The following is a 17,555-nucleotide window of genomic DNA, read 5'->3' as shown; positions in this document are numbered from 1 at the left end:
CAGCCGTGTTCCCCATTATGGGTTAAAACGTACGAACTACCGGATAGTGATGACTAACTGTATTCTAATAATTTATTATGGAACGGCTTGTGTGGTTGCTTGAAAGTTTGTTTTTTGCACGTACAGCCACGCACTTACGGGCACGCGAGAGCGAAGGAACGGCCTCTGTGGTTGTTGTTTCTGGCAGGCGGTTTGAATTTTAATTGTATTTTATTTTGCAAGTACGGCCACGCACGGACGGGCACGCGAGAGCGATGGAACAGCCTGTGTGGTTGTTGTTTCTGGCACGCGGTTTTAATTTTTGTTGTATTTTGCACGTATGGCCACACACGAACGGGCACGCGAGAGCGAAGGAACGGCCTGTGTGGTTGTTGTTTCTGGCACGTAGTTTAAATTTTTATTTTATTTTGCACGTATGGCCGCGCACAAACGGGCATGCGAGAGCGATGGAATGGCCTGTGTAGTTGTTCTTTGTGGAACGCGATTTGAATTTTTTTTTTTGCACGTACGGGCACGCGAAAGCGAAGGAACGGCCTGTGTGGTTGTTTGAAAGTTTTTTTTTGCACGTACAGCCACGCACTTACGGACAAGCTAGAGCGAAGGAACGGCTTGTGTGGTTGTTTGTGGCACGCGGTTTGAATTTTTTTTTTTTTGCACGTACGGCCACGCATGTACGGGCATGCGAGAGCGATGGAACGGCCTGTGTGGTTGTTGTTTGTGGCACGCGGTTTGAATTTTTTTTTTGCCCGTACGGCCACGCACGAACGGGCACGCGAGAGCGATGGAACGGCCTGTGTGGTTGTTGTTTCTGGCACGCGGTTTGAATTTTATTTGTATTTTTTTTTTTGCACGTACGGCCACGCACGAACGGGCACGCGAGAGCGATGGAACGGCCTGTGTGGTTGTTTGAAAGTTTTTTTTTGCACGTACAGCCACGTACTTACGGGCAAGCTAGAGCGAAGGAACGGCTTGTGTGGTTGTTGTTTGTGGCACGCGGTTTGAATTTTTTTTTTTGCACGTAGCCACGCACTTCCGGGCACGCGAAAGCGATGGAACGGCTTGTGTGGTTGATGTTTGTGGCACGCGGTTTGTGGTGGTGAATGTCTGCTCGTGTGCACAGCCAATCACGTACCTTCATGCCGTGCTGGATGTCCATTGTGTCAAATGCGTACTGGATGGACGAGGCCCGTGCTGACATGTGCAGGCAATAGGTTGGACCATCTTCCACTGTGCACACAGCAACAACCGCTGCGACGATGTCCAGATGAGAGAAAAATGACAAAGTCATGACGTGGCTCTCCCCAGGCTCCAGTTTACCGTTCAAGGGATGGATGTCGAACACCTGGCAAACAAAGGTACAAACAGACATGGTAAGAAGGAAGTACAAAGATCGACGATGGCGTCGACATACTTATGGAGTAAAGCGTTGACCCCAGAGAGGGGGTTTCACGTGATCGGCCATCCGATCATGACGCGTACCAATCGTGCGTTGCCAATGAAATGTCGCTGTAACTTCAAACCTCTTGCACTGAGAGACCGATGCGCCAGGTATCCTGGATACCGTCGGTGTTCTCAGCTCTTCGAAGGTCACGGTCCTGTTGCCCCTCAACCGATGGTTCGTACGTATCGCGATCGTACCTGCAAAACAAACGTGCACGTCATTTTGTGCCTCCGCATTGCACGCAAGACGCACGTCACGGGGTCAGGTGTACCACCAAAGGACCTGAAGGGCAGGTGCCGTGAAATAGTTCACTTTTGATTCTTCATACGGATCTCTTTGATGATAGGATTGGTCCGGTGGCCTTCGAGGTACGAACACTCGCCTCTGAGTTCTCTAGCCTGGGTTCGAATCACCGCACAGCCATAAACTGCCGACCTGGTGTTTCGCAGGTCAAGCGATTCATCAATGTGTGTGCGTCGCACGGATTGACATTAAACCGGGTGTCCCATCGACTCGAATGACATGGTGGACGTGAAAGATCCCACAGCGTGTCTTTCGCGAAGAGTAGGCGAGCCGTTACCGGCACCACGGCCAAATTCAAAAATTCCTGCTCTCACTCAGAAGGGGCACTGCATCGGCGGCACAGCTGCCATCCCAGCAAAGACGCGACCAGCAGCCGCAGGCTGCGGACGGACATTAATGAATGACTTTGATGATCTTTGATGATGATGATCTTTGTGAATGAAACCTAAACCTAACTGCCCCCCCTGCTCCCCCACAATAAATCACACAATGACATGTTTTGATGACTCATGACCTTCCTGTGACGTACTTCCTCTACCTGCCCTGCCCCTGCTGTTCACCAAGCCCCCACCGCACACCTTCCCATTGAGTGGAGTCTGGTTGGATTGAATTTGTTGTTGTGGGCACTGTTGGTGGTGCGGAGTGTGCTCGTCGATTGGGTGATTGGAATGGGGTTGGGGGGTCATGGTGCGGCGCGGAATAATGAGCCTACTGGCCTCTTCCTGTGTCAAGGTTCCCTTCGCATCTCCTTGTGCAAGGTATGTTGAGTCCTCTTAATGTCCTTGATCTGCAAGCGGATCTGCCAGGATGCCTGAGCTGTCACGTTTGTTTGTCTCCCACAATCCCGGAGCGACGTGACGTCATTGCATACTCCCTATAAAGTGCATGACGTGACGATGAAATGACAATGAAATGTTTGTCAAACCTTTCGAAAGAAATGGGACAGTCAAATTGAGGTGAGTCAAGACGGAACGAAGAATAGAACAAACATCCGGATCAGTGGAGCGAACAGTGAAAGTGCAGCAGGTGGTGAATAACAGCTCTTTATATGAGCCTTGACAATGCATACCAAAAAAATTAAAAAAGGAATAAAAAACACACCATCAGACCCAAGCTGTGTACCTGATTGAGCCAGATCGGAATGACCAGCTGTATGGAGCCGGCAGTGGTCCCACATTCCGCACAAGCAATTTTCTCTCGACCTCCGTTCCATTGGCGATGCAGCCAAAGTGGACAACTGTTTCTGGGAATTCAAGCTCGGGGACATTAAATTCTGCAGACAAATGCACGACGTGCTCCCGTGGAGGTCGACCGAATGAGAGGACAAGCTGCGCTGCAGACGCTTGGGATGATCCACCAGGCAGGTGTCTTGGCGTGTAGGTGACCGTCGGCGCGGCACTTCCCCCAACTTGCAACTGCAAGTTCTAAATGAGGGAAAGAGGTGTGAGTGATGCAGAAAAATAAATAAATAAACCAAACCTACGCATATCATGCCCGTTACCCTCGCACTCAGGTGGACCAGCTGATAGCTGCTTCACACAGTCCGGCGGGTCATCGGCTGGACTGACCGAACGAGTGATGCCATCTGAATTCTGAAGCTCACTTCGTTTGATAAACAGCGCACCGAATATGAACGGTTCATCTGGAGTTTTACCCAGGCTTACTCGGCCAAACAAATGGAACTAATTGTGAATAAACGTAACCATAGCAACCAAGCCATGATTGTGCGACGATAAAACAAGAGATCAGAGGTTTATTTTGGAAAATGTAAAAAAAAAATCGATACATTTTTGTTTGATCATTTTCATGTCGAAACGTGCAGATTGAGACCACGTGGTGGTTCATAAATATTATCAAACCAAGCTGGAAACTCCATCCTGATACCAAATCATTCGAGCACAGAGAGTGGACCCGCCATCTTGAATGCCTGAACCATGTTTGGGGCCAAACCATGAATGATCGTCGGCTGTCTTCTTGAATGACTGACAGGTGTTCACGTTCACCTCCAATGGCCCACTAAAGATGTTGGGCCACAAGCCCTGCAGCCCACTGCAGGAATTTTACGGAATCGGAGCGGTGCTTGGATGCTGGCAACTTTGGATGGTGCTTATTATCACCTTGAATTTTACCTGCACCTGCTAATCGACCACACTCAAGGTTCATGATCTTGACTCTGGAGGTTTTGCGTCTCTCACCATATTCTGGAGAAGCTTCCCGGTGACGTCATTGAGCAAGCCGAAGGGCTCCGGCAGGCTCAGCTCAATGGATAATGGGACAGCCGTCGTGTTGTGCAGCAGCAACGGTTGGGATTGACGGGGAAACTCCACCGGAGGACTCTGCACATTCAGAAGAAGACAGTGAGCCACACATCCCCCACGCATCCCCCCCCCAAAAATTGATGCCGATATTTAAATAAAAATCTCTGAAACCGCACGAAGCAAAAAATTGAAACTTGGCACACGGCAACTACTCCTCATGAGGAATGAATGTGATTTTTATGACGTCATAATTGCATATGTAGAACGCTGCTTCCGATCAGTATGAAAATGTTTGAGGGTCATCTCAGGATAAATGGACAAGCGCGTTGTTTGCAATCTCATCCCACGAACAACGCCATGAATGTCGGACGGACGCACCTTTTGTAGGCAGAAGTGCATTTCTTTGGGACTCAAAAGAACGGTGGGCGCAATGAACCTGCAGGTGACCTCCACCTCCATGACGAACACCATGTGGAGCTGTTTACCGATGACAGCGCGGCAAACAAATGTCTCCTTCACCATCTGCTCATGGAATCGAATTGCGGGGACAGGGTTCAAAGCGAAAACAAACAAACTGTTCACTTTTCCAACAGGATCCACTCGAAGAGGAAAAGGTTGACAAAACCCGGGGAATGTTCGAGGGATTATGGTGAGGCAGTAACAACCTTGGTAGATGAGGTGAGGGGGGAAGATCTCAGATAACCTCCTCCGTCCTCATCATTAAATCCAGTATCCCCGAATGCCAAACCTGAGCTATCTCTGAATGATGTCATACCAGGTAGTTTCAAATGGAAAATGTCCACCATGCTGAACAAACCACTGAGGAGGTATGTTTCCAAACGAGGGGGAGGCCTGCGCACGTCTTCACCCCCATTACTCCAACTATTGGGGAAACTACATCTGAAGTGCAGCCATCAGTTTGGTTGCCATGGCTGCTCATTCTCGCCATCCCGTACTGGGACAGCATGGTGAGTCGGCCGTTTTACACTGAAGGGAAAACTTAAAGGGAGGGCATGGCGATTGTGAGTTAATTTATGGGTGCAGTCAGAGGAACAGTGCAACCAATGGGTGGAATGAAATGTTTGTGTCCGAATGACCAAAGGAAACCCTTTTCAGGTTGGTTTTGCCGGGATGGTGTTTAATTGATAAAAGACCACACGGAGGAGTTTGCGTGCTTTTCGCGAAGTGACATTCAAAGCGAGTCGCCGACCTTTGGCACATCGGAGTGTCCTTTGAGCACAACGTCGACCGTCTGCCCTGGAGCAACATTGACACTCGGGGGGTCGAGGCTGAACAATGGTCGAGATGCACCTGTCCGTGAGCCTTTTTGCTGCGCTTGGAAAGCCATATTGATCCAGTGAAGTTGGTGGTGACGGCAGCCCTTGTTTGTGAGTCGAAATGGGAAACAGCATTCGTCCATACTGTTGGGTTTGGGACGGGGGGGGGGAGGATGGTCATCAATGGCAATGTAAAAGGTTCGATAACCCTCGGACGGGTTTATGGATGTTAAGTGGGTGCATTCGATGAAGTGAGCAAACCATGTTTCGGAAACAAAACCAACAGACTGACCGTCCGAGAATCCCAGATCCTTTAAAATGTTCATTGATCACGTTGGTGAGTCTTCCCAATTTGAATTGGTGAGTGTCGCAATTTGACGGTTAACATTAACATTGTGCGGAGTGGTTTGTGAGCTCCACAAGTTCGTTAACTATTCGGCCATTTCTTTCTGAAAGTCTGAGATACAAAGGGAGCACCCAATGTCCAAACCACTTCCGTTTCCATGCCCCTCTGTTTTCGGCCTCGTGAAATGCCAAGCTCCCAACAATGTGAAGTCCCGGTGCAGCAATTACTAAAAGGAGTCGTGTCCGTGTGTGTACGTGTCCGTGTGTGTATATAAAGCTAATAATTAGGTGAGGAGTGAGGAGGAAGGGGGGGGGGCAAACCTGAAGTGATAACCGAGGCAAAGTGAGGGGTTAATGACCGGCTCAGTAACAATGGTGGTGCCCGTGCCGTGGGCTTCCAGAGGCACGGTCTGAAGCGCCGCGTCAGCCACAGCGATTCGCAACTGATTGCGGAATGCGGAGACGTCGTTAAGACAGGCAGTCACCACCAGATCGGTCGAGGAAGATGGTGGAACGATACCGTGACTGGGCTCCACTCGCCATGCGCAGCTATTTCTCTCCTGAAAAAAGAAGACATTCATTGGGAAGGCAGTGGAAGAACACGTCTGTTGTGGCTTCGTTTTTTTTTCATCAAATCAGTAGTTATACGCGTGGATGTGTGCAAGATCAAGATCCATTAATGTCCTTCATCCATTATTAAGCCAACATGAGAAGCAATCTACGAAGAACACCGGACAACAACAAATACACCGGACAACAACCAATTTGCCACCGAGGTGAAAGTATCTCTCCGATCAATTTGAGTCGTCTCATTTCGAACCTGAAATCAGAATGAACACAACAGGTGAGGATTTTTAGTTGCACAAAAAAAATTGCAAATCCAATGTCACATATTTTTGAGAGTTATTTTTTTTTATTACAATTGCGTACACTTCAAAAATTATAATATTATATTTTAATGTTATTATATTTCAGATTGATAGAAAAAGACGAACAAGTCTGAACAGCGCAGACTTAACTGGTTTTGCTCCATAGTATTTGTGGCAAGTATACCCCTCGTAACCAAGGGAAAAAACATAACCAATCGTCTCAAGGTCACGTACAAGCACCACGTTGGTTGCCAGGTGGGCGACCAAGACAAGACATACATAGGCACCACACATATGTCGCAATGTTTGTACCTCCAGACTGACACAATGGTTTCATGGGAAAGGAGCGTTGATGCCAATCATCATCCCAATGGTGTGGCGGTGCGGATGCAGATTTCTCCAAAATCAGCATGATGGGTTTAAGGGTGATAATAAAAAGATATAAAATGTCGCCAATCAAACTTGATTGATGATGAACTTGAAAAAAAAAAGTAATTGTTTTTAGCAGAGAGCACAATGTATTGTTATAACCCTTTTAATGGAAAATCTATTTCAATACAACATCGATTTTTACATCTATGTGCTTGAACATGTATCTATTTTTAATAATATATTTGCATTTTAAATGACCTTATATGTCTTGACTGCATTGGAAGGTTATCGGTCTGATAAGTAAAAAAATACCCCTGTTCCCCAAAATAGATTGGCCTTCCAAATCATCTTTAATCTTCATTCAGTGGAATAGAATCATCGATTTAGCTTGTTAGGGGATTCTGACATAAATAATTATGTACCGGTGTCGGAAAGTCTGGCTGGAAACAGGAGTCTAGCACAAAATGGAATGTGTGTTAAGGTGATGTGCAGAACTCCTATCAACCTTCAGGCCATAAATATTCCTCATCCCTGCAAATTTAAGCTGACCTCCGGATGGCCGCTGCGACAAGGCCGTGAGTGATCTCCCCCCTGAATATTATATGATCTCCCCCCTCTCCCACAGAATATTCATGCGGATTGTTTGAGTCCGTACCGCAGGGACGAGACGCCAGCCTGGGCAGTGAGGCAGAGGCAATGTGCTCATGCGGCAGACTGCCATTGTTGCTCACAGATCGCACAGCTTCAGCAGTTATTGGACGCACACTGTGTCTCACTGCTCCATCAACACAGGAGGTTAAATACAATGTGTATTATACATCGACACGCCAGATCGATACTTACCATGCTGACCATGAAAGTGGCTGGTATGGGAGAGCGGTTCACCAGGTGCAAAGTCTTTGGAAACTCTTCCAGCACAGGGATCTGACCCCAGTTCAGCTTCGTTGGGCGAACATCCACCACTGGACCTTCTCCACAGCAGTGCAACCGTGCACGCTGTGTTCGGAGACAGATTGAGGGACGGGGCGAAAAGTGAGACAAGGTGTACACCTGGATGGACAAAACAAAATGCTGTAAATATGATACGCCTTCAAGGTCGGTGCATAACGGTGTTTCGGGGTTCAAAGGTTGTTCGCCAGGCCCCAGACCAGAAGTCTCAGCCGGGTCAAGGTACATGCGGTGTTCACCCGCCCTCGGACTCGGCCAACGCCCAATAGCGAGTGAGCGGGGAGGGGCGTGGTACGTCATCAATGACGTAATCAATTGTTTACATGTGGTGACGTCAGAGGGGCGTTGGTCCATCCTGACCCATTTGAAGCTCCTTAAGAGCAGATGCTCCCTGACATCACGCCGACCTTGGACATTCCGGTGATATCAGTCATAAGAAAGATGGCAGAAACAGTGAACTCATGGTTTGGGAGGTACCTGGGGGATGTTCATCCCACGTGCAGCTGCCAGAAGCTCCGTTGTGACTCTTTGAAGACAACATGTCGACCAGTGTTTCTCAACCTTTTTTGTCCCACGCCCCAGTTTGATTTTCAAAAAAAATAGGACGCCCCACCATGATTGGAGACACCACAGTATATACTGCATATGTATTAAAAAGCCTTCATTAAAACTTTATTGCAAATTTTATTCAATTGCTGCTCACTTCAATGGGAGCCCTGCTCTTGACGCTGGGTGCAGATTTGTTTGATTCGAGGAACCAATTTTGTCAGTTTCAGCCTCAAATCACCACGTTCCGTGATTTCCAGTCGGTTTCTCTGAGCTTGCGGCAAATCGGTCACAACACTAAATCCACATTCGACCAAATAAGATGATGGAAAATGTATCAATACTTCCCTTGCCAAAGTGGTCGAGTTTGGGTATTTCTTTTCGCTCTCTTCAGACAGCCACATCACGGTTCCTTTGATCTTGAAAAGAGTTTTCACGGACTCATCTTGTTATTGCTCTGGTACATCAGATAAATCCACCGGAAATGGCTGAGTCGACCAAGAAGGGAACTCATAGCAAAGCTGTGAAAGCGATCGGAAATTGATTCATTAATTCTGAATCCTCATGCCGCACCAAAATACTGCCGCGCCCCACCTTGAGAAACACTGATGTACACTAAAGAACTCGTCTTGCTGGTGAAGGCTCGTCTCGATCAATGTCGGAGGACAGGTATGACGGGACATCGATCGAGGTATTTTAACCACCCACTGCATTCTCCGCTGTGTTTTTGTCCATTTGTGTCTCTTTGGGGGGTTTTCATGTCCGCATTACTCTGCACAGAGACTTAAAGGGAAACCCAAAAGCAAAAAAAATTAAAATTAAAATTCTGAAAACCATTGAAAATCATTAATTTTTGAAAAAAAATAAATTTGTTCGTCGATCAGAAAGTGCCCCCCCCCAAAAAAAATCCCGAATGTGTCGATTTTCGATTTTTGACAGTGACGTCACACCTTGAACCCAGCTCGATACAAAATGGCGGCTCGAATCGAGAAACGAGGCCTTTCAAAGCTCGGATTCCGATGCCGATTCCACCGTCATCAGCAACTCTGAAGGTTCTCGGTGAATGTTGAAACTGATCGGTGGGATTTCGAGGAAACACTTGGAGACAAAATCGGTGATGAAAACGCTTTCGGGGGGGTTTGTGGAGACGGATCGTTTCGAGCCTTATGCGAGCGATTCAGTCAAAGATGGCGACGATGGAGGAGTCGGTGAAGATGAAAACGCTTTCGGGGGGTTTGTGGAGACGGATCGTTTAGAGCCTTATGCGAGCGATTCAGTCAAAGATGGCGACGATGGAGGAGTCGGTGAAGATGAAAACGCTCTCGGGGGGTTTGTGGAGACGGATCGTTTCGAGCCTTATGCGAGCGATTCAGTCAAAGATGGCGACGATGGAGGTGTCGGTGAAGATAAAAACGCTTTCGGGGGGTTTGTGGAGACGGATCGTTTAGAGCCTTATGCGAGCGATTCAGTCAAAGATGGCGACGATGGAGGTGTCGGTGAAGATGAAAACGCTTTCGGGGGGTTTGTGGAGACGGATCGTTTCGAGCCTTATGCGAGCGATTCAGTCAAAGATGGCGACGATGGAGGTGTCGGTGAAGATAAAAACGCTTTCGGGGGGTTTGTGGAGACGGATCGTTTGGAGCCTTATGCGAGCGATTCAGTCAAAGATGGCGACGATGGAGGAGTCGGTGAAGATGAAAACGCTTTCGGGGGGTTTGTGGAGACGGATCGTTTGGAGCCTTATGCGAGCGATTCAGTCAAAGATGGCGACGATGGAGGTGTCGGTGAAGATGAAAACGCTTTCGGGGGGTTTGTGGAGACGGATCGTTTCGAGCCTTATGCGAGCGATTCAGTCAAAGATGGCGACGATGGAGGTGTCGGTGAAGATAAAAACGCTTTCGGGGGGTTTGTGGAGACGGATCGTTTGGAGCCTTATGCGAGCGATTCAGTCAAAGATGGCGACGATGGAGGAGTCGGTGAAGATGAAAACGCTTTCGTGGGGTTTGTGGAGACGGATCGTTTGGAGCCTTATGCGAGCGATTCAGTCAAAGATGGCGACGATGGAGGTGTCGGTGAAGATGAAAACGCTTTCGGGGGGGGGGGGGTTTGTGGAGATGGATCGTTTAGAGCCTTATGCGAGCGATTCAGTCAAAGATGGCGACGATGGAGGTGTCGGTGAAGATGAAAACGCTTTCTGGGGGTTTGTGGAGACGGATCGTTTCGAGCCTTATGCGAGCGATTCAGTCAAAGATGGCGACGATGGAGGAGTCGGTGAAGATGAAAACGCTTTCGGGGGGTTTGTGGAGACGGATCGTTTGGAGCCTTATGCGAGCGATTCAGTCAAAGATGGCGACGATGGAGGTGTCGGTGAAGATGAAAACGCTTTCGGGGGGTTTGTGGAGACGGATCGTTTGGAGCCTTATGCGAGCGATTCAGTCAAAGATGGCGACGATGGAGGTGTCGGTGAAGATGAAAACGCTTTCGGGGGGGTTTGTGGAGACGGATCGTTTCGAGCCTTATGCGAGCGATTCAGTCAAAGATGGCGACGATGGAGGTGTCGGTGAAGATGAAAACGCTTTCGGGGGGGGGGGGTTTGTGGAGACGGATCGTTTCGAGCCTTATGCGAGCGATTCAGTCAAAGATGGCGACGATGGAGGAGTCGGTGAAGATGAAAACGCTTTCTGGGGGTTTGTGGAGACGGATCGTTTCGAGGCCTTATGCGAGCGATTCAGTCAAAGATGGCGACGATGGAGGTGTCGGTGAAGATGAAAACGCTTTCGGGGGGTGGGGTTTGTGGAGACGGATCGTTTGGAGCCTTATGCGAGCGATTCAGTCAAAGATGGCGACGATGGAGGTGTCGGTGAAGATGAAAACGCTTTCGGGGGGTTTGTGGAGACGGATCGTTTCGAGCCTTATGCGAGCGATTCAGTCAAAGATGGCGACGATGGAGGTGTCGGTGAAGATGAAAACGCTTTCGGGGGGGGGGGTTTGTGGAGACGGATCGTTTCGAGCCTTATGCGAGCGATTCAGTCAAAGATGGCGACGATGGAGGTGTCGGTGAAGATGAAAACGCTTTCTGGGGGTTTGTGGAGACGGATCGTTTCGAGCCTTATGCGAGCGATTCAGTCAAAGATGGCGACGATGGAGGTGTCGGTGAAGATGAAAACGCTTTCGGGGGGTTTGTGGAGACGGATCGTTTGGAGCCTTATGCGAGCGATTCAGTCAAAGATGGCGACGATGGAGGTGTCGGTGAAGATGAAAACGCTTTCGGGGGGTTTGTGGAGACGGATCGTTTCGAGCCTTATGCGAGCGATTCAGTCAAAGATGGCGACGATGGAGGTGTCGGTGAAGATGAAAACGCTTTCGGGGGGTTTGTGGAGACGGATCGTTTCGAGCCTTATGCGAGCGATTCAGTCAAAGATGGCGACGATGGAGGAGTCGGTGAAGATGAAAACGCTTTCGGGGGGTTTGTGGAGACGGATAGTTTAGAGCCTTATGCGAGCGATTCAGTCAAAGATGGCGACGATGGAGGAGTCGGTGAAGATGAAAATGCCAGGTGCATGTTCACTACAGATTGGGAGGTTTTTTTTTTTTGTTCGATTGACTATTTTTGGGGGTTTTGTATTAACTGATAAATCAGTTAAACGACTCCAGCAGAAATACGGCGCCGACACAACACAGAACGACACGGCACGACGAGGCAAGGACATAGCACGACACGGTACGGACAAAGCACGGACACCGTGGACAGAATTGGTTACGAATGCTTTATCCCACCCATGTCTTGTATGTTTCTGACCAGGTGTCTTGTATGTTGTGGGATTGTCCCATTTCATACTTTCCCGGGACGCCATTTGTGTCCGTGGTCGTTCCGTGTCGATGTCCTGCCTCAGTGGAGGGGGCGAGGGTGGTGCTAGGTGGGAGCGGGTGTGGGGTGGTGGTGGATATTGTTTGGGTGATGGTTGATGGGGAATTATGGAGGATGAGGAGGGGGTAGTGGTCGCACTTATGCATGGCCTGGTAGCTGGTATGGGTAGAGAGAGTGCTACAGTTTCGAACTGGATAGTTTGAAAGTTCTCACTCGGGAATTGCGATGGAATGGTGTGCTGCGGTGAAATGTATTTATTTACTTGTTTGTGAACTCCCTGGCCTCGTTCTCTCTTCGGTTCACACGCTTGGTGAGTTTGAGCTCGTGGAGAGTGAGTGAACGATAACAGTGAAAAGGGCGCGTGTGTGTCACGTGTGTCATCCTGATGATTGTCTGACAGCCAGAAGGTCTTTTGGACCACCTGAGCCATGGCGCGTCATTCTTTGGGAAAGGTACTCTGACCTCGGGGACCGTGCCGACACCGCGGCTTGGGGCAACACTACGGCATAGGTCCACGGTACAGTTCAACAGCAGCCACAGGACATCGGTCCCAAGTAACGTAAACATGCATATGCCACTCCCCAAAGGCCTCACCAGTGGTTTCCGAAATTGACCAAAAATGATCACGTGCACAGGGGCTTCAAGCCGGCCGATCTGTGCAGCTTGAACAACCAGAGGAACCTTGAGCTCAGAAGAAGGTGGAATTTGTCCACGAGGATTGGGACACGTGTAGATGAGCCCGCTCCCATTGTCCTCTGGTCGCACCTGCACCTGTTCGGAACACAGGTTAAAGGAATGATGATCGTGTGCACTGTATTACACCGAAGATTGGCACCACACTGGGAATGTCTGTGCACGGTATGACGTCGTGTGATTGATTGTGTGTCCCTCATGGTCCAACGATGGGTCGTGTGATTGTGCCATTTCACGTGGACATGTTCACCTGATATACATTGACGCCGTTGGAAATGCCAGTTATTCCCTTTTCGTCGTCCAATTCCACGAAGAGCAGGCCTCTCTGCACCTGGTGCAAGCAGCTGACCTTGCACCTCGTAAACCCGACCACTTAATATGGCATTCCATCTCCACTCTTGCATGTTCATCATTTACTTAATCAAACAATGACCGAACAAGAATGGCAGGACATGTGACCCAAAATCCAGCGTAATTAAACGTGCATTGTCAAAAGGGTGCCATCGTTGCTACGATTACTCAGTAATTAACCAGTTCTAATTACAACAAGAAGGATAGACAAGGAAACCAGACGCATGAGGAGGCCATTCGGCACATCGTGCCTGCACCACACCAAATATATCCGTCAAAATGACGTCATTTCGTTGGGGAGATCGAGGCAAGGATTGGAAATGAGACAATGTGGCACGCCCAGACATCTGGGTTTTTTCGATTAATTAATTATTTTTCCCAAGGGGGGGGATGGGTGAAGGTGGCTCCTGGGTGAGAAATACACAACACCTGCAACACACAGTTACCTGACAAGACCCTCACGGAAATGACGGCACACAGATGCACAAAAATCACCCATCCACACTCGAGATACATAAAAAGTCCTGCCAGTATCCCTGTACCCGTCGATTTACGATGCCTCCAGGTAGCCATCTAATCTCAATTTGACGGTATCTCCTGTTTCTGCTGCCACTACCTTTCCAGGAAGACCATTCCGTGGATTAACTACTCTCTGAGTGGAAGACCCGTACCTTATAACCGTCTTAACTCTCCCCTTCGTTACACTCAGGCAATGGCTCCTGGTCCTATCACTGTCGACTCTGCTGAATATAATTCATCTGTACATATTTTATCTTTTTCCTTCATTATCTTAATCATCTCTATCATATCTCCTCGTACTCGCCTCCTTTATAATCGATAAAGCCCTGTCTCCTAAATCTACGGTCGAGGAACTCGGGTAGCAATTGAAACATCAAAGGCCTTACCTTGTGCAGATTTTCATGGTTGCTTTATGCAGCTTTCTTCGGCGAGAACAGCATGGGAGGAGACAATTTGTTTGTCATCCCAGCACCTGGGATAATCCATTAGGCGAGAGCTAATAGGTGAGTTACTCCAATTGCGGGTGAGAGACGTGATTGGGTCTTGTTTTCATGATTGGATCTTGACCACGAGAGACAGTCGTCCCAGAACACCTTGTGGTATGCCACGCCCAGACTTGTGTTACCAGTCAGGAGAGGTGAAGTTCCAGGTACGAGCGAGTATCGTTCCGGCAGTCACGTGCTGCGATCTTATCTGCATCCCAATCTCTTGATCAATCAATCTTTCAGTTGCCGTATGCCACCGTCGGGACAAACAAGACGAGTCACGACTGTACTGGTTTCAAACATGTTTTGAGAGTTCAGAGGTATTTTCACGAAGCAAGCACGTATGTATGTATGTATGTATGTATGTATGTACACGTGAAAATTCCTCTTATCACTGATGCGCGCATCACCGCCATCCGATGCCGAATCAAATAACTTATCACGAAAAAAATAAGGGCCCATTAATCTTTCGAGACATGAAGTGAGAGATGTCGTTCAAAGAGAGAGGTGGGGGTCTAGATTGTGCCCCAGTACACCTGGCGACAGCTCGGAACTCTGGTACATTGTCTCTCGGTCGTGGTTCTTGCGCAGCGCTGGTCTCACCAAGTGCGCATCCGAGCAGCCACGTCCCACTTGCATTCTCTCCAATTCTCGCTCCAAGACACCAAGACAAGACAAGACAATTCTCTCTCGACAGCTCGTGTGCACACCCTTTTAGTGTGCATTCTACTCCCCCTACCCCCATCTCCCAATCTAATTGGAGGAGTCGCAGGGGTCAGGGGTCTGCTCGACTTGTGTGATTGGGCATGCCAATTTTGCTGGTAAATGGTGAAATTTCCAGATTGGCTCCGTGGATGCAGGAAATGTGGAAACATAGAGTGATAAGGGGTGCGAATTCACATAAACGAGACATCTGTCGAACACAGGACACTTAACTTAACTGAACAACGGCTTCGTATTGTTCGCAAAAACGATCGTGAACTCAAGATTGATTATTTTACCACCGAGAAGCCAAAACCGCAACAATATACGTGGGATTTTTTTCAACAAACACAATCAATCCGACAATGCTGCAGCGGAAGGTGTGAGACCAACTGACCTGTGGATTGATGTTGTAGCAAGCAGGCAGTGCTGAGAAGTTGTGAAGACTTAGTGATGCGTCATAAAGGACTTGCAGGAAACAACAACCCACTTCGATCTCAGTGTCCACCAGCTCCACTTGTGGGACGAAACAGCTGAAGATGAAAGGTTTTTCATTCAATTGTTTATATATATATATATATATATATATATATATATATATATATATATATATATATATATATATATATATATATATATATATATATATATGTCACACACTCACGCGGACACAAACACACGTGTATCTCTTACTTGACAAACATGGGCAAGGAAAACATCTCCTCCGCAACATTCTCCACATCGACTACAAGGGCAGCTTGGTATTTCTTCAGTGTATTCGAGCAGAGTGTCACCTGGGGGTCATAGGTCATGGGTCGCATTCATAAATTTGGAAAGGTAAAATGTAGGAATCAAACAAAATGACGTCACTCAACCAACACAAACCCATGGGAATCAGAGAGTGTGCGGCATGATGAATAATTCAATGTGACCATGGCAACAAGTACATCGTTTATCGGAATCACGAACCTCAATTTGAACGTCACCACCCGGAGGGAGGCTGCCAGACGCTGGACGTAACGTGAATTCGTTTGGCGCTCCACGATGTCGAAGAGTTCCGTCCCCGTCCCAGTCCGACAAGGCCGAGATGCTCGGAGGGCCGTCGCCGTCGGTCGGTATGCGAAGCCAAAACTCCATCGGAACCGGGGACGTGTTGCACATGCTGCACGTTTGAGTTTGGGGAAAGCCTGGGGGTTTACAGGTGTTCCGTTCAATGTGATGAAATGATTTCGGAAGGCGAATTGTGGTGCTTTTAACACCAAAATAAATAAATAAATATATCAGTGTTACCAGCAAATTCAGAAAAGGTGAAATGGCGAAATATCACGGTGATTAGGGGAAAAGGTGAAATGTCACGGTGATTAGGGGAAAAGGTGAAATGGCACGGTCATTAGGGGAAAAGGTGAAATGGCACAATGATTAGGGGAAAAGGTGAAATGTCACGGTGATTAGGGGAAAAGGTGAAATGTCACGGTGATTAGGGGAAAAGGTGAAATGTCACGGTGATTAGGGGAAAAGGTGAAATGTCACGGTGATTAGGGGAAAAGGTGAAATGTCACGGTGATTAGGGGAAAAGGTGAAATGTCACGGTGATTAGGGGAAAAGGTGAAATGGCACGGTGATTAGGGGAAAAGGTGAAATGGCACGGTGATTAGGGGAAAAGGTGAAATGGCATGGTGATTAGGGAAAAGGTGAAATGGCACGGTGATTAGGGGAAAAGGTGAAATGGCACGGTGATTAGGGGAAAAGGTGAAATGGCACGGTGATTAGGGGAAAAGGTGAAATGTCACGGTGATTAGGGGAAAAGGTGAAATGGCACGGTGATTAGGGGAAAAGGTGAAATGGCACGGTGATTAGGGGAAAAGGTGAAATGGCACGGTGATTAGGGAAAAGGTGAAATGGCACGGTGATTAGGGGAAAAGGTGAAATGTCACGGTGATTAGGGGAAAAGGTGAAATGGCACGGTGATTAGGGGAAAAGGTGAAATGTCACGGTGATTAGGGGAAAAGGTGAAATGTCACGGTGATTAGGGGAAAAGGTGAAATGGCACGGTGATTAGGGGAAAAGGTGAAATGTCACGGTGATTAGGGGAAAAGGTGAAATGTCACGGTGATTAGGGGAAAAGGTGAAATGGCACGGTGATTAGGGGAAAAGGTGAAATGGCACGGTGATTAGGGGAAAAGGTGAAATGGCACGGTGATTAGGGGAAAAGGTGAAATGGCACGGTGATTAGGGGAAAAGGTGAAATGGCACGGTGATTAGGGGAAAAGGTGAAATGGTACAATGATTAGGGGAAAAGGTGAAATGGCACGGTGATCCGCCGCATTACGGAAATTCACCTTCTGGAAATTTGCGATAACTGAAACGAAGAAGTTGTGGCTAAAGTTCATGTCACGAAAAGCAAAATTCACTACGACGAGAATTTGAGTGTAAAAACCGTTTTTTCTCCTCTCTCTTCATCGGTCTCACACACGCCACACGACCTGGTGGGCAAAACTCCATCATCATCTGCACATCAAGTCAACTTGCCGATTGCAGGTGCCCTCGGGTAATATTTTCCAACAAGTTGGTGCTGTTT

General features: G+C 48.1%; 1 protein-coding gene across 45 annotated transcripts in view; it reads right to left on the bottom strand.

The window, feature by feature from the left end:
• Positions 1 to 17,555, bottom strand: part of HYDIN (HYDIN axonemal central pair apparatus protein) — a 233,387-nt gene that overhangs the window by 166,566 nt on the left and 49,266 nt on the right. For 42 of the 45 annotated variants that reach the window (XR_015054814.1, XR_015054815.1, XR_015054813.1 and 39 more), the window contains 12 exons: positions 15,947 to 16,164; positions 15,671 to 15,771; positions 15,375 to 15,510; positions 12,822 to 12,998; positions 7,709 to 7,861; positions 5,946 to 6,184; positions 5,213 to 5,423; positions 4,381 to 4,524; positions 3,940 to 4,080; positions 2,867 to 3,168; positions 1,521 to 1,638; positions 1,133 to 1,342 (listed from right to left, as the gene is read on the bottom strand). Coding sequence is in view for 41 of the 45 variants with exons in the window: in XM_085868716.1 (XP_085724842.1) it covers positions 1,133 to 1,342; positions 1,521 to 1,638; positions 2,867 to 3,168; positions 3,940 to 4,080; positions 4,381 to 4,524; positions 5,213 to 5,423; positions 5,946 to 6,184; positions 7,709 to 7,861; positions 12,822 to 12,998; positions 15,375 to 15,510; positions 15,671 to 15,771; positions 15,947 to 16,164 (2,150 nt within the window). In the remaining 4 variants the exon portion in view is untranslated. Of the gene's footprint in view, positions 1 to 1,132; positions 1,343 to 1,520; positions 1,639 to 2,866; positions 3,169 to 3,939; positions 4,081 to 4,380; positions 4,525 to 5,212; positions 5,424 to 5,945; positions 6,185 to 7,708; positions 7,862 to 12,821; positions 12,999 to 15,374; positions 15,511 to 15,670; positions 15,772 to 15,946; positions 16,165 to 17,555 lie in introns of those variants that run through there. The other 3 variants (XM_085868740.1, XM_085868707.1, XM_085868711.1) reach the window with 3 other exon arrangements.

Source organism: Eptatretus burgeri, unplaced genomic scaffold (assembly GCF_056783735.1).
Source record: "Eptatretus burgeri isolate ZD-2024b unplaced genomic scaffold, Ebu_testis_v1 Ebu_testis_scaffold_3171, whole genome shotgun sequence".
Classification (NCBI taxonomy): Eukaryota; Metazoa; Chordata; class Myxini; order Myxiniformes; family Myxinidae; genus Eptatretus; species Eptatretus burgeri.
This window is presented reverse-complemented; position numbering and strand designations above follow the sequence as displayed.